The sequence below is a fragment of the Pyxicephalus adspersus genome, chromosome 1 (assembly GCF_032062135.1).
Source record: "Pyxicephalus adspersus chromosome 1, UCB_Pads_2.0, whole genome shotgun sequence".
NCBI classification, from domain to species: Eukaryota; Metazoa; Chordata; class Amphibia; order Anura; family Pyxicephalidae; genus Pyxicephalus; species Pyxicephalus adspersus.
Window position 1 is genome coordinate 77,843,974 of NC_092858.1, and position 17,985 is coordinate 77,861,958.

Sequence of the window (17,985 nt, forward strand, 5' to 3'; positions counted from 1 at the left end):
AAATTTCTGTATCTTTACCTAGGTCAGTGTGTTGCAGATGCCCAAAACACTTACAGATTACATGCTGACTACAATGCAGTAGACACAGAAAACTGTTGACCCCACCCCATCTAAAAAAAATGTAGGTGTCCAGAATTCTTTGGCTTCCTGTTTATAACAATAAGGTCGACAACCTTGGTACACACCTCTAGGTATTGAACAAGTGTTCTATTGAAAAACTGGCAACAATCTGTATTTTACGATAAAAGTAAATGTGGGCATAAGCCACAGCTCTTAGTCCAGCTTTGCCCCTGATCTAGGGTCTGTTGGAGGGGATATTGGTGAGACATCTTTCAAACTAGTTATTTTCTAGCACATGGCTTTGAGAAAAGGTACACCAAAATTCACGGGTAACTTTTCCAACTTTTCAAACAACTACTCTGCCTTTTCTGTGTCTTATAAGTGCATATTTTGCATTTACAATGTACATATCCAGATATTTATTTATCATACCATTTTTTTTTGCAATTAGACAAGCCACAAAATAGATCCATAAGTTTTGATAAGTAAGCCCACAGAATGATGAAAAAATTAAATGTTGACCTTGATTGGCTGGGCTGGGATGATGTAACTCTGTTGCAGCCACAAGGGAACCTGGGATGTGCCAAGTATCTGTTTTTTTACATTTGAGTTATGCATGACAAAAAAGTCCCAGAGCAATATGGACTTCTAAAAGGCAGCAGAACAGTACTAAATTTTCTCTTGGATGCAGCTCTCGGATCAGAATGAGTTATTTTTAAAAATACATTTTGAGAAACAACAACTTTACACAAGCAAAGGATTTAAAACAAAAATGTGGGAAATCATGTAAAAAGTAGCCACATGACATTAGGCACCTCCTTCTCTTTTCTGGCACCACCCCTGAGCTTACAAGAAAAGGGCTGAATGACACTAGACTTAATTTAACCCAGAAGAGGGCTGGCAAATCCACATAACACTTAGGGAGAAAGCATTTTCTTTTTAAATAATATGAACAATGATATTTAAATGGATGTCTAGCCACGACTTTTCTTGCATTTTTTGGTAAAGTACAAAAGGTTTAAAATCCCGGCCAAGTTATTTTATATTTCTCCTCACTTACCTTTCTCTTTTACTTACTTTACCTTCATTTACTTAATATATGATCAATGGTCACCAGCACCAAACTAAATCTTTAAATGTTACTTAACCTTAAAAATGGTAAATAATCCAAATTTTGTTAAGTGTAATTTGATAGAAGATAATGTGAAGAAGTACCTATTTTTTCAGCTTTGTATACAAAAGCTGACACAATATCCTAGGCCTTTTTCTTTTAAGATGCATAATGTAAATACTTAAAACTTTTCCTGCTCTGTTTTTTTGCAAAAAACATAAATATAAATACAGATTGTGTAACAAAAAAGCAATAGGTCTTCATTCTTGCCTCTTACAGGGGTTTTAAGAAGAATCAAAGTAGAGCTTCAATTGTTTTTCTATAATACATTGTACAAAACAAAAATGAACCACTGCTGGATTTGATTTATGAACATAGAGATATGCATTGCAATAAAGACTTTAAAACAACATGTAAACATTAAACAGTATTAACCTGTTCTTGCTGCAATTCTAGCCTAAATCATTTTTATTTAAAATAGATATAACTGGACTATAGCGTTAAGCAATTCCACCAGCATACATAAACCATAAAAAAGCCAATTTATATATGTAGGGGCAAAAAAAGGACCATGGAGCTGTCAAAACCACATTAGAAGATGAGAATAAATGTGTGAGTCAATTTCTCTCCAGGAGAAAGGATCGTTTTAAGTCGGAATGAACATACCGCATCCTTCATCATTCTATTTTGGTGAATAAGAGTAAAACAGTCTATTTAAGACATCTATTTAAATGCAAATTTGGATATCCCAGGAGGAAATGTTAATCATTTACAAGGAAGAGAATCTTTAAGACTGTTCTCAAGGCAGAAATGCCAGTTGGTTGGCACACAAAACAGAGCCAGGCTCAAGCATTGCCAGACTGACATAAAACAGAGAACTAAGTTAGGGAAGAGATGACGATTTGCATTAAATAATGCCAAAGGGATGCTGGGACCCATTCTTAACAGTGGCATGCCAGGTTTAAACCCTTCTGCTACCTTATATGCTGATATATTGAAAAAAAAAACATCATTCCAGTATCTCCCAGCAGATTAACTACTTTTAAAGTCCCAAACATCAAAAAAGTTTTTGTCTCTGATTATATAAAGTATAAAAATTCAACAAAATGGGGAGAAATTTTATAATCTATTACAGATCTTACTAATGAAAACAAAGAACTTCTTTCTGTAACTAAATGTTAGATGAAAATAAATCATGGAGTAAAATCACATACAAACAATTGAGCAAATGCAGTTATAGTAAATGAAATATGACTAACTAATAATAAAAATAAAATATGTCTGATTAGACTAAATTTACTTGATATGCGGTTTGACTTTGCAATTCAATTTACCTGATTTTTTCTTTTAAATTCTACCAGGTTTAAAGGAACATTTAAAATGTAGATAAAATGAAAAGCCAAGTTACCTTACAATGAGATTAATGAAAGTAGCGAGTACACTTCCCTATCAGCAGGGCAACATTTAAAGTAAAAAAAAAGGGATTTTTAGGCTATTTATACATTATTCAATATTTTTGATCAATTAGATGATCAATTAGGTGAACGCCAGGTGATTAAAAATCAATCAAAATGATCGTCTGTACAATTGATTTTAAAACAGAACGTCATTAAAAAATTGATCAGGAATTGTGATTTTTGTTGTTGTTGTTTTATTAATAATCTCACGAAAATTGTATCCCCTTTTTGTGTCAATAGTTCAATTATACATAAAAGGTGAAAACTATGGTAAAACTGATTGAACACTGAACAAGTGGAAGGTACACCGAATACTTGTAGGTGATCACCAAAATCAATGACGATTACAATGTCGATCGTAAAGAAAATTGCATACTCGATGACCAGCTTTATACTCTTAAGACATGTAAATGCTGAAACGTTTTCTGGGTCTTTATTAGAGCACAGATCTTTCCCTCCAGATTAGAGTGCACTTGCTAGTTCTACTTGCTTTATATGAGAGACGTGTCTTTTCTCATCCAGTCTTTATTGTGGTAATTGATAATATTCACCCAAAAGTCCAGCAAGGTTTTATTGCAGAAAAGGACAGGCGATGTCCCTTCTGCAATAAAACATAGCCACCTGTCAAACTGTTCCCTTTAACTCCCGGGATACAAGGCACATGGACCAGGCTGGGATAATTTATTTATCAGGATGGCCTAAGAACTAGACAAGGAAGAGTAGAAAGAAGCGGATGGCAGTGACCCCAACAGTGAGGGAACAGTTAAGTATACACAGGGTAAAACACATTAGGGTTAGGTATGCTGGGATAAGCATCAGTGGCTTATTACTTGGGGAACTTCAGCGTAGATATAACTCTTTCCAGCTTTTATATGCCCCACATTTGAAGTTGTGGGTGTTCTTATCCATTCCACATAGGAAGGAGCAGCTAACATCTTTAAATGAACCTGTCCCTGCAAATATAGAAAGTGTGAGGTGCAAAGTAAATCTTCCTTTCAAAAACGTAAGAATAGCATTTTTTGTGAATAATAGGGATACCATAGGGAATACCTATATGTTTTGATACTGTTATGGAAGAGGTGACAGGAGAGAAAAGTTCCCAGACTAAACAATGTTAAAAACACTTCCTAAATTGTGCAAAAAATACTTCCAAACCTATTAAAAGAATTTGGGGCACTTACCCAGCATTCCCATCCCCAGCATGAATGCATCCATGGTATACGGTAGTCCTCTCGCTCTTCCTCTTGTCCCGGGAGGAAACATCACCTCTTTAGGTTGTGCTTTCTTACATTCTACCTAAAAAGTGAAAATATTACGTACAGTGAGATGTTAATGTATTTATGTCAAATAACCTGAAGGCGAAATTGCATTTTACATAGATTCTTAATGTTATGAAAGTGAGATTTTAGGCAACCTATATAGAGATAAATGTACCACGATTTTCAGTTAATAATACATAAAGGGTGGAAAGGGTAAATTGATCATCAGATTATTTTTTCTGTGTACTACTCAGAAATTCTCTATTTACTTGTTATACAGACTGTAACTGTAAGATAAACAGAATTATCCTAAGAAGGGGGATTTTTTAGCTTTACATTTTTTTTTTTATTTACATTTACTTTATTTATGGTGGTTTCACCACTGAAGGATTTACCCTCTCTTTAACTTTCTATTACTGGTGAATTTGAAAATCTGCTAAATTGCACTGGTAAAAAGCTGTAACAGCCTGGGTACCTTTATTTGTCTGGTGGTGTAAGTTACACTACACAATGGGCTTGATTTATTAACGGTCTCCAAGACCGGAGAAGGTACACTTTCATGGGAGAACCTGGGTGATCCAGAAAATCCAGGATGGATTTCTTAAAAATCATTTGCTATTTGCTATTAGTTGGCTAATATGTTTCATTGTGATCCAGATCTATTTCAAGTTTGGAGAGCTTTAATAAATCAGGCCCACTGTGACATCTCTTCCACAGTGGACACACACCAGGAATGAAATACATATAATATTGTGTTCTATTAGTTAAATGCAATGAGCCAGCTAACAATTCCAACACTATGCTGTTTTCCATAACGAATTGTCTCTGCTAATTAGGAGGGCACTTTTTTTTTTTAATACCTGCTTTAGTACAGGAAAGACTGAACAAAAAAATCTGACACCACAATCATTTTCTTATCTAGTTCACCACAATTTAAGTTTAAATGTGACTTTAAAACAAGGGAATTACTGACTAGTGATCATTAACACGTCATCCTAATTCATGGTGTCTTGTGAAATAATACATCCCGTACAAGTGCTAAGAAGTTAACTCTACATTTCTGAAGTGTCTTTTATCTACAGATACAAAAATTACCAGTAACAATTGTTCTGGAGCACAGTTAAAAAAAAAACCTTACAGATGGTAAGAAATGGGTATCTAGACAAAATCCTGTAATGCTTTTAATGCAAAGGTGACTATGAATAAGGAGAGATCTAACCACTCATCAGTCTCCATAATAAATCTGAAAAGCCAGAGAAAAACAGGTCCTGCCAAGATGGTTCTTCTGCCTTGTCTTTGAATAATCTGCACACAACCGTGACCTATCATAATGTTTTCCTTAAAACATGACATATTAAAAGTTTTACTTCTTTATTCTCCATGGAAAGAGAAATAGTTATAGTCGCTTACCATAACTGGATATGTGTGTTACTTGTTTTACTTGAGTACTAAAAGGCAACAAGAACAATTTCCTTAAAGGAAGCCTGAGCTTTGACACATCCTAGATACATATTCTCTATTCCCTGCTCTCATGTTTATATCAGTAAGTAATTTTGTTCTGTTTTTTTTTTTTTTTTTCTGGCTAACTTCAGCTAAAATGCTTGTGAAAGCCAAAAAAAAGCCCTGACCAAAATTCTTGGTCATCAAAATGGACAACCAATAAATAAAAAAAATCGGAAAGAACAACAAGGGACATACAGGGTTAGAGGCAATGCCGTTCTTTATCTAGAGAACGGCATGCACATCATATGTATTCCATTTAATTTTCATGCTCACAATTTAAAATCTATTTACATAGTTGCATCACCTGCTAAGGCCTAGCTTTGTTAATTTTAAAGATTACATTTACAGCAGTTGTTAAGGCTGTGCAGTTACTGTACTTCAATTGATAGCCCTAAATAGGAAGAACAGTTACATGTAACAGAGATATAAATAGTGCTTAGTGATGATTACAAAAGAACAGAGAAATAATGTTATGTAGCAAAGTGTGGCTAAACATCTCGCTTCCTAATACCCCTATCAGTGACAGTCTATTCATTGTTTTACAGATACCTGCTGCCTGTTACTATGCAACTACATCAAAGGAAACCTCAAGTTTATACAATTTTCATTTAGGTAACAGAGGTTAACTCACTATAATAGGATGATTTAAAACAAACACACCTACCCTTCTCTTTCCACTGTTCAAGCAAGAAACCCAAAAGCACAAAGGAAAAGCGAAAGCGAGAAACTGTTTTATTCCACACACTGACACATCCTGACGTGTGAAATATTTTCTTTGATACATTTCTCAAAACACCTCCATATTTCACAATCTCTGATTGCTAGACATCCTTTGACAGGAATGGGTAAAGAAAATAAAGCCTCTAATCCCTCTCCTTCCAAGTAAGACGCACAACATGAAAGGGAAGTTAGAGTAAATGTTCATGGAACTGTGCACGAGAAGACTAGATGCTGTACATGATGAGTAGGGAGAGAAAACACATCACAAGAGAAATACTGGCAGGTGTTTCCCCTTAAATATTACTATAACAGCTTCCACAATATTATATTACTATTATAATAATATAATGTTATATTACTATAACAGCTTCCACAAAGACATATCATGTTGAAGAAGCTTTCTTTTTAAAAAAGAGGAACTCTTGGTGGGGATACCAATGAAGAAAGGTGATTTTCTATTGCACTGATACCAATAATATACATATCACCACTAAAAGAGTGATTATTTTAGCTGACACCAATTAACAGAGTTTATTACTGTCGACACAAGTGAAGTGGATTTATTACTGGTGTCACTACTTTTTCTTTCCAGATATTCAAGCACAGTTGTGTCTATAGCATGTAATCTCCATACAGGTTGTTGTGAGATGAAGATACAGCAATGATGTATATTGGTGAGCAGAGGCCCCTGAGGAAGGACCTTCATGGACATGTGATTTCCCTATTATATACATGCCTTTTTTTTCTATTTAAAATATTATAGTATTAGTCATTGCCTTATGATTCTGTAAAGAAATTGCAAAAATAAAGTAAATAAATCAACTCAAGTTGTGGATACATATGTGGTCCATGGATCCTTTTAGGTGGAACACTACCACACTGGATTATTTTTTAATTTTGATAGAAAACTAGTGTATTGGGAACATAATCCATACAGAAAGTATTCCTTGTGGAGATTCATACCAAAGGTATATAGACTGCAAAAGACAGTATGCCAACAACATAATGCCATGTTTCTACTTCAGTGCAAGAAGTTCTCTAAAATCTTCATAAATGTTGCATAAAGGTGGTTTTAAAATTCGTACAAATGCACAGAAAACAAATAGGCTGCGAATGTGAGAATGTAACGTTGTGGCAGTAGAATTAATTCTTTTCAATGCGAAAAACCTGTATATACAAATGCATTCACAAAGCCTATACATATCATCATTCTAAATATCACAAAGTCATTTGTCCCACTTCTCCCATTCTTTCATTACACACGCTAAGGATAAATAATACAATCTCTTCTGCCTGGATCAACAATTAACAAGAAAATGCAGTTTGGATTAGCGCTGTCAGAAACAGTCACCCAGTAATTAGCTTCTGCAACCACATAACAGGCAACTGCTGATATCAGAAAGACATGCGACGTTTAGGATTTTCGCAGCATACGAGACCAGACACAAAACATTTATAAACAGAAGACACATGTCAATGGAGAAAAGTAACTTAGAATCTAAAGCAGAATGCAAACTAATTGAGAGGCATATGGGTATACTACTGCAATCACCAGTGATATCAGGAAAACAGGTCAGTAATGAAGGACAGCCACATTCAAACACAGTGTTGTTTAAATAGCTGTCTTCATTTGCATAAAATAGTAAAAAGAAATGACATATTTATGCTGCTAACAAAATAGGAAATGTTTTACAGCTTGACCTCTGTTGAAAGAAAGGAGAAATCAATGATTAATTACACTTGGAAGCTGCGAAATATCCACTTATCTCAAAGTTTTATCAGATCAGTTTTTTTAGTTTTAATCATGCTCTACATAACATCTATCAACAATTAAGGTAAGGACTAGGTAAGCTTCCTTCCCCTTTCCGTAAAAAATCATACCGTAGTAACAAAAGACATTATGGGCCATCAGGTGTCATTCAAGAGTAAATGACTGATGTTGAATATTACTACCATCTATACCTCCAGGAACGAAGTGGTGTTCCTCAATGCCTTTGAAAATGAGCATAACATTATTAGATTGTGCAATTGATTTTTACAGTATTGCAGACGTTTTGGTGATTTTCAAATAAAACAGCAATATACAAGGTCAATTAATAGTACATAACTTTAACAAAGGGATTTTGTTGTCTAATAGTCACTGTGTCACTTTGTGTCACTTTGGTCACACAGTCTTCTCTCATTCTAAGTAACATGAAATAAAAATAAAGGGCCCCACATATGGTCCTGCTTGGGTTGGTGTAAATATTCTTAATAACCAATTTACAGATTTCAAATATATTATATATTTCAATGTAAACCATTGAAAACTAAACATTTTGATTATTAGTAATATTTAAACTGGTTTACATACATATTTAAAGTAGAAAATTAAGTACTTTGCTTTAGTGTTTTTAAGCAAGAAAGCAATGTAGACATTTTTTATTTTTACCAGGTCTGCACAAAGCTTTAGAGATTTGGCATCATGCAGTTTAGGGATGGGAAAGCTTTAAGGGACAACAGCAACACTGTCTTAATTCACACTTCCTAATAAAAGATGAGTTCTGCACAGTAAGACATACGTACCCCGACAAGGCAACCATTGTTTGTGAAGTTGTTTGCTTGGCACTTACACAAAGTACACTTAGTGCCACAAGAGGTTTCTGTAATATTGCTGCCTTTTGGAGGTAGCTAGCACATCGTCAGCTATGGTTGCTCCTTTTGAGAACCACAGGACATAAAGATATGTAATTTACATCTATCTATTGAAAACATCACAGGATTTTGGCAACTAATAATAAAAAACAGAGATTACAACATATGTTTTGTAAAACATCCAAAGCCCCCATTTCTGCTCCCCATATTCACTTTTTACTATAGGTGATTATTTCTACAGATACACATGGAACAAGGAAATCATGGAAACAGTAGCCTAAATGTATGCTGGCACAGTGATTTGAAAGTCATAGTTGCACATGAATGGTCCTTCCATACTGGCATATATTGTATATATATAATATATTTGTTCAGATGTAAAACCCCCTTCAATGCCAAAGACATTTGCTAGAGGCACAGTGCCATAAGCCAACATCTTGCACTTACTTTATTTGCAAATGCAGGCTGTAAGGAGACAAATAAATAGTGTAGTTCCAATCTGCATAAAATGAACTATGAGCTAATGAGGTTACCAGTTAGTTAAACTCTTTCAAACATGGCAAAATATAGAAAAAGCATACCATAATAAAATAGTATAAAAAAAGCAAGATATACAATCTCCTTCTTACAAATTTAACCTGCGGCAAAACAATATGGAACCTTTTTAAGTTTTTAGAGATCATCTTTTCCTTGGCAAATAAGTAATAATTGACCCAGGATTAGAAAAGCTTCTTGTAGAATGTAATCAGCTTTACCCCATTAGCACCATAACCCTACCTCTAAAAACAAAATCTTTAAAGCTGATAAGAGTATCACTGTTTCTGGCAGCTAATGGGTTTATTTTTGCAGCGTGGTTGACATTGTTATTGTGTATCATAAATGGCAACATCAGCAGAAAGGTTGTGCTAAATTTAGAGGACAGAGAGATATTGGTTGAATGTCATGGCATCTGATGAAAAACAGTCCTGTAGCTGGGTTACCATACTTACACATTACACACATTACCTATGGTCCTTACAAAGCCTATATGTTTCTCTGTAAGAACAAAAATCATATTATTCTAATACATCTAGTTCACACACCCATGGGGATTTTAGTACACAATTATCTTGGCCTGGTATAGAAATATATTTATATTTCAGGTTACAGTCTTCAAATAGGTTTTTAGCAACAACTGAAGTTGATATTTGGCAGAAAATCCATTTTGTGAATCTCAGGTAATAGGAACTTGGCCATTGTGAAAGATGAAATCAGAGAAAGTGTTTCTGCATGACTGTGGTGTGCCTTAAGCATACAATGCTCTTTGACACATGGGTTTTTGTACTTTAAACATCAAAAGCCACTGGACTCAGGGATGTCTCACTTTGTTTTTTATTTGATAGATCAGTTAAATATTAAAGTGAATCTTACCGTGAAGCCTGTACCTGAGCAGCAAGCAGTAGAAGGGCAAGCTAATGCATCTGGTATTAAGATACCCTTACCAAAACCAGACAGGTCCACACAGGCAATCAAACAACACAAGTACCTGGTACCAATCTTGAAACATTTCTACTTATTAAACCCAAATATGGACTAATGTATTGTCATAAGTCAGAGCTAATCTGTAGAGGTAGTTTGACTGATTCTAAAAATAAAGAATGACCCTCTCATCACATAAGGGATGACCTAAACAAAATGCATGAAAACTTTACAGCATAGTCAGCTTATATAAAAAAAGACAGTATACATAGAAATGAAAGTGTTTTTATTGTCTATGTTTGGGCAGATTGTCGTTCCAAACCTGACTTGGTAAGGTAGATTTTTTTTTTTTTGCACATGTACATTTCTAGACTGGTGGAAAAATCTACTCAGCTAGATGCACCAGGACAAAATGCTTCCTAAGCGTTGGATAGCAGAGAATGCCATGCAGGTAGGTGCCATTCACAAAATCTTAACTAGCATAAAGCCCAAGGAAACAGGGAAGAGACCCTTAATATCAGAGTTCACAAAAATAGGCAAGATGTTAGCTGTGAGAAAATTTGTCTTGCTTTAGTCCTCGTCAAGATCTGCCACATATCAAGCCCCCAGTCCAATAAGCAGGGCCTCTAGTTCTTAGCAAATGGGGCCCTGTGATGAAGAAGACACAAAATACCTGGAGATATTGTACATGTTCATAGAAGTGTGACACTAACCAGCCTGGTGCAGCCGAAAGGTGACCACAAACCACATGCATGGGTTGGTGGCAACATGCAGCCTACCAGGATGGGGCAGTGGTTGGAGATGGTCTCCAAGACAGAAATTTACCCTCACTGGACAGATCTCTACTCCACGTGCGCAACCACTGCACCTCTGTCTAGGGACAGTGGCACGGACACCATTTTGACATGTCTTGTGTCTGGCAAAATTAGCTTAAAAAATTCCTCTAGTCACCAAAGCATTGGTGTACTGAGGTACTAAAGTTAAGTCCACACATTTTAGTGCCTATTAGAGAAGTCCAATATTTAGAAACCCAGGGAAGAATTTTGGCAGAGGGATGGCGGGAGCTCTTCAAAAACACATGCTTACAGGACCATGTCAGGACCAGGTCCTCACACCAGTTCAATTTTCTTATGTAGGTTTTTTATAAAGCCATGGACTGATCTGCTTATGTTTTACTTTACATGCAGTACTACACCTCAGAGTCTTCAGGTTTGGACACACTATCACAGAAGCAAATTAATATAGCTATGGTAACTAGAAAACACCTGATCGCAAGAAAGAGTTTTCTTGGCCTGAGCTGCCTCTGTGATTAAATGCCTTATTGACTTTAACTGAAAAGTGAGAAATGCGAACTGTGTCTCATGCCCAGCTCACTTCATAAACAATCTATCGTGAAAAGGAGGATACTAATTGCTGAAGAAATCAATGCTTGAGAGGCAGAAAACTCAGCTCGAGTGTAATGTCCTGAGACAGCAATAGGGTTTTCCTCAAAGCCAATGTTTTATAAATAGGTCATGGAGAATTTAGTTACTGCAGATATATAAGCTATAACAAAATGCTATCACTGAACACACACAACCCACAATTTATTGTGCTACTGATCAAGTGGCAAGTTCTTTTGAAGTAAAGTTCCCTTTGTATTCATGATTGTGCATGAAGCCTCCATTATGGAAGCAGGTTTGAATATGTATAGTTGTCCCAAGAACGTGACCTAACCATGTACTAGTACAGGGAAAGATTAGTTTGCTGTGTTCCCATTAATCATATACAGTGAAAAATACCCCCAGCAAGTATGTTGATTGACTCAGTGTTGTCACATTGTGCATGGTCACAGTTGAGTCCATAACCCAGCATAGTTAAGGCTGACAAGGCTACAATTACACCATTACTACAAGGCTACCGGCTACTATATTTAGTATTTGATCTTAAAATATGCCACAATTTACTGAGCAGCAAAGACTCAAAGAAGAAATCAGGGAAATAATGTGTAATGGTTAGATCTAACAAAGTTATGTTAAAATTAAAATTCATTTTGGAAAACCTTATTTTGGTCTGGTGAAGCCATTCTTATGTTTATTTGGATGAATGCTAGGGGTTATTTCAATGCTGAATGGAAAAATTCCTTTTAAGCTTTCTAGCAGACTCCTGAAGGTTTTGGACTTATTCCCTCCACTTTGATTAAAGCCCCAGTTTCAGCTGAAGAAAAGCAACCCGAAGCATAAAACTGCCACCATCGTGCTTTATTGTGAGGCAAAATCCCAAGCTATCTAGCTAATTGATGCCTAATCTTTTTGATCTTATCACATGCATTCAGATAACAAATCAAATGAAGAAGTTAGACAGATAATAAAATGCTACCATCAATTCTCACCAAAACATTATTGACACCCTTCACATGCTTTTCAGAAAAACAAAAATTGACTGCACAAACACTTATAGGGGAGGGTTGGTATTCTTGAAGCAGTCGGACAATTGAAATACTCCAATATTTTTTTAGAACATTCACTACCTGAAAAAATTCTGTTTCTAATACTGCAGCTTTATTTTGTAGAATAAGAAACTAAAATGTTAAGTGTTAAAAATTGTGTGTAGTGCTAAGCAGAATAGTAATTAGTACAATACTATTACAGTTATTCTAGTCCTATTTTTCTACACTGTGGTACAAATATATCAGGTACCTGGGTGGTGTTTGTTGTTTTGTTTCATTTTAAAAAATTTCAACTGGGTTGTAAACAACAATGCACAATTTATATATTAAACTATGCAAGCAAGCGAAAGAATACAAAGATTAGTATAACACAATGAAATAATGTTCAACTAATCTGTGGGGAAACTGTAAAATGAGGAAGTTAAAAAGAAGAGTCTCAGACCAGATGGGATATTTAACATTATCTAACTCAGGGCACAAAGATCCTAACTCTGGCTGCTGTAAGGAAGACTTTTACTGTTTTCTTCCTCCACAGAAACAAATTATACTTTTATTTGCACTTTGAATTTGATCTCTAAAATAATCTTTAGCATCAACATAATGAATCTTCCCACACATCTTCCTTTAGGTTAAAGCACCCCTATGATGTAGACTTCTAGTGATGCATGATCCTTTTAAGTAAAAACAAAAGCAAATAATAATGAAGCCAGACAAGATAAGAGATGAAGCAAGACACATGACAGAATATACAGAGGTGTAAGCAAATGCACACTACAGCTCAATGGCAATGTCACACAGTAAATGTCAATGGACTGAATCTGCACAAATAACCCCCTACCAACTGTGAGCATTAAGCCAAAATGAGATGATCACACAGCAGCAGCTCCTTTCCTAGTACAGATGAATAAAAATGTGCTCACGCAGTCTCCAGTAAATCATTTCCAGCACCCATACTAAAGCTGTTATTTTTATAACTCCCATTGCTGTCTGTGCACCTGGGTTCTTTTATTTCTAACACAACAAAGAGATGTATTAAGATAAAGTAAATCCATTACAAATTCCAAACTATTTCACTGCTTCCATGCTGGTCAAAATCAGAAGTGTCTCGGTCTGCCAGGCTCACTTCACAATGTGAACTAAGCAGTGCTGTTGCCGAGGGCAGTGGTCAGCGGTTACAAAAGGGTCAGAGTAATAAATTATTGGATAGAATGGAGGACCAAAAACCCAACACACAAGCAACCTTTGTTGCTTGTTAGTCTTTCTGTCCATTTTTCTTTTTTTGCAGGCATACTCAAGCATAGAAAATACCTTTCTTTGATGCATCTTTATACGAGTTTGTCCCATGTGCTGTGAGAAAGGGGTGGCCTAGGTACATCACTACACTTACAGGTTCTTTCTTTCTGAATTCATGTAACTATAGGATAAAGTAGTGACAAATGCTTTGCAGGGTTTTCATCCCACCTTTTGTGGTTTTGCATTCTTCCAACATTGACTTCCCTGTGCCAAGCACTGATTTATAGGTCCAAACAGAAATAAGACACCCAGTAGTTGTCTTCACCTGTATGTCTTGCTTTGACAGAGGTCTGGAGTAGGAAGCATCTCCATCTTAGACCACCGTCCCAACATATATTAGTTGCACTTGCCTGGAGAGCAAACAAAAGACAAAATGGAATGGAAATGGAACCCTGCAATCATTTTTTTTCTGCTAAATACTAACATACTGAAAGCAGTTTCAGGAAGTGTAACAAGAGGTTAATGTTTCCCTGTACTCATAGATTTTTTTTATATCTACAATATCTACATATATCTTATATAAATATGTATTTTTTCCTACTTTTGACAAAAACAGGGACCTGTAACCCTGCTGGTGTCATCTTTACTATGGCCAGCAGATTAGGAGGACAATAAAGTTGCCAGCAAAGCTAGTGGTCTACTAGCCAATTATAAAGAATGAATTTGAGGTTACTTACAGTTGCTATGGTCTAACACAACAGATGATTGAACTGCCTTTTTAAATATACCTGAGTGCAAGCAATTTCTTTTACTGAGGTCTGTTGTTCACAGCCTTTAAGCATTGGACTTTCTTTCATCTTCAATAGTTTAATATACCTATTTATATGTGCTGTGGTTTAACAGTCCCTCTTTAATGTACCGACACCTACATCACTTTTAAAAAGCTTTTATCTCTCATTGCAACTTCAATCTCTCGCTTGGTCGATCTCCAGTAACACAAAGACCATGTTAACTCTACCAGGGGAGCGAGGTATTATATTCCACAGGTGTCTGAGAGGCAACACTTTGAATTGTAACCAGCTGAAAGATAAAAGCCTCAAAATGTCAGTCGTCACAAATAACTCCAAAAAGATATACATGAAAGATGGACAGAATGACTCAAAATGTTAAGGTTGCTATCATGAAATAAAACAAACCAAAATAAAATCACTCTGGTCCATCTGAGTTAGCAGACTGCTATAATTCCAAATGCCACTTCAATTAATGGTAATCAATTATTTATTGATGCAAATATTTATTAGATACCTATGAACTTTAACTATTCTACATTTGCTCCCAAGTACCAGTGGACTTGGGACTTTTGAGTAACATAATGTATAAAGACCAGTAACTAAGTATTACAAGTTGGACTTGATATATCCCCATTACCTTCTAAGCGTGACGTCCAATCCAGCTTGTATGTATAAGGTGGAATGTACTCAGTGAACATATATTTTGAGGTTATGTTGTAGTGTTAACCTTAAAGTAGTTTTAAATACAACTCTATACATTTGTATCCCTGCTCTATGATATTTTTGTTATTGTATTAAATATAGAAATCTGTAGTCTGCACACTAAAGAAAACTATTTATACTATTGTAATCATCCAGTTACCTTGATTAACAACTGTATAGATGGGAGTAAACTCTTCAGAACAAAAAAAGTCACCAGGTGGTAAAGGTTTTTGGCAGAAGAGACTCTTTTCTTTGGAGAAAGGTTTCTTTTTTTTGGCTCCTGGTAACTTTTTATTCTTTATTTACCCTGCACAGCACATGGGCCATGCAACGTTGAGCTTGATTATGGCATATTCCCACCTATACCAATGATTTTATTTCCACTTTAAGATGTGAGCCATAGAGGCAGTGCAATGTTTATAAAACATTATTGATTATGGGCACTAATACATAACTAATGTATAAAACTGCACTAGCTTATCTGTAATTAGAAATAAAGGTCTGCATATTTATTTAGCAAATATGCCTCCCCCCATAAACACGCTGTGAGAAAAGCTCTGAGATACACATGGTAATAACATTTCTCAGGTATTACATTTATATGTGTGTTAAACTTCCAGGAAAACCAGTTCAGCTGTGAAAGGATGTTATTTGCACTATGGGGTTTCCTGAAAAGCTGGCCTAATTATTCTACTGGTGCGATTATCTTTGATATAGAAAAATGCCTTCACAGAATGTCCAAAAATTCTTAAAACATAAACTGGCTTCATTGTAATGAAAAGCTATGTGGCACCGTTGTAAGCACAGCTACCTGTAATAACCCCCTATCCCATTCCCAGTGAGGCTACATAATCTAGTAATCTTAATAATTTTATTATGAATACAAGTGAATAATATAACGTCAAGATATTACACAGCACTTTACAAAGCCCATAGTCATGTCACTAGTTATCCCTCAAAGGGGCTCACAATCTAATGTCCCTACTATAGTCAAAGTCATTAGCACAGTCTAAGGCCGATTTTTCAGGGGAAACTAATAATCTAACTGCATGTTTTTGGCATGTGGGACGCCATCGGAGTACACGGAGGAAACCCGCTCTAACATAAGGAAAGCATACAAACTCCTTGCAGATAGGCCTTGCCTAGACCTCACATAAAAAATTAAACCAGTATAGTAAACTATATAGAAATTTACCCTGGACTGTAGGTACAAATTGCAATAAAGGAACCAGGGGAAAATTACAGTAAATAAAAACACACTAAAATGAAGTTTTGCCTTTTCTCTCACTGACTACCACTGAAGTGTGGCTAGTATACCCTTATCCATTGATATACTGACATTAGGAAGCAGTTCGCTGAGACCTATAAATAGTTTTAGGGGATCCTCGGAGTCTGCTTTTTCCTCTATAGATACAACTTTTCTCCAAATTGTCATTATTTACATTGTCATTTATTTACATTTAATTGTCAGTTGCTTGAGCAGATCTGTTCATTCTTAGTTATGAGTAATATTCAGGATGCTTGGCAGAGAAAATTGATTTCACTCTGGCTTGTAAATATATATCTTATAATGAACTGTATGGTAAATAAAAGTCTACTGCAAACTTTAGTGGCACTGAAACCAATGATACCATGTCAGATTAATGTAAATTATATTTGGCTTCTTTAATTCTGGTGGTCCTGGCCTTTAATAGCAGTCAGGCCTGGTCTCATGACTCACATAGTAGCAGTGAAAGACTATTCTCGGAAAAAGCAGCAGTAAAGTTCTAATTGTTTGAGTCCAGCAGCAACAGTTCCTCTGGACACCTAAGCACAGAATTCACAGCAGAATTGCACTATTAGATGCCAGACCTAAAATGAACAATATCCATTCTTCAGAGTGAAACTTCAAAAAAAAGTAAGTGTTTTTAGCTAGCTGCAACTAAACTGACCAAATAAATACATAAAAATGTTTCAAGAGAAGAATAAAGATACAAATGCAAATAGCATGCAATTAATAAATGTCCATCAAGTTATTGAAATAAAAGATGTTAATGAATGAATAAAATGAAATGATGTGTCACCCGGTAAAATAGTTATTTATACTATAAAAAAACAGTGATCCAATAGTTTTGAGAGGAAATAAGAATTTAAAAAGCATTAATGCATTGAATTTTTTTTTATCTATGTTGTATGTAATAGTAAGAACAAAATGAACAATATTATTTCCGTGCCCTAGGAAAGAATTAGCAAGTCAAATATTGAGTCAGGCCTCCAGCATATGCTAAGAAGATTGCTTTGATCTTATCCGCTCTAAAAGCTCCATTATTGAATTTATACTCTGTGAACACATACAAGGCCAATATACAATGCATACATATCTACCCTGTTTTAAAACGCAAAGTATGATGCTTAACAAAAAAAAAAAAAAAATCGGTAAATACAGATAAAAACAGGTTGGATTAAAATAACATTTTGTGCTGTTTACTTTTTTTATTATTGTTTATGATTGTCCTAACAGGGCAAACTACTGTATTTGGAAACACATGGAAATGTAATCTAGCCTGTGGCCTTTTCTGAGGCACCGACAGACAAGACCACTGTCAGCAGGGATAACAACCCAATTCACAACAATGTAGCTTTTCAAGAG

At 35.4% G+C, this 17,985-nt stretch overlaps 1 protein-coding gene across 10 annotated transcripts in view; it reads right to left on the reverse strand.

Annotated features, from left to right (window-relative positions):
- MSI2 (musashi RNA binding protein 2) overlaps positions 1 to 17,985 on the reverse strand; it is a 375,769-nt gene that overhangs the window by 93,774 nt on the left and 264,010 nt on the right. For all 10 annotated transcript variants that reach the window (XM_072415329.1, XM_072415322.1, XM_072415346.1 and 7 more), the window contains one exon: positions 3,810 to 3,924. In XM_072415329.1, the coding sequence (XP_072271430.1) occupies positions 3,810 to 3,924 (115 nt within the window). The remainder of the gene's footprint in view (positions 1 to 3,809; positions 3,925 to 17,985) is intronic.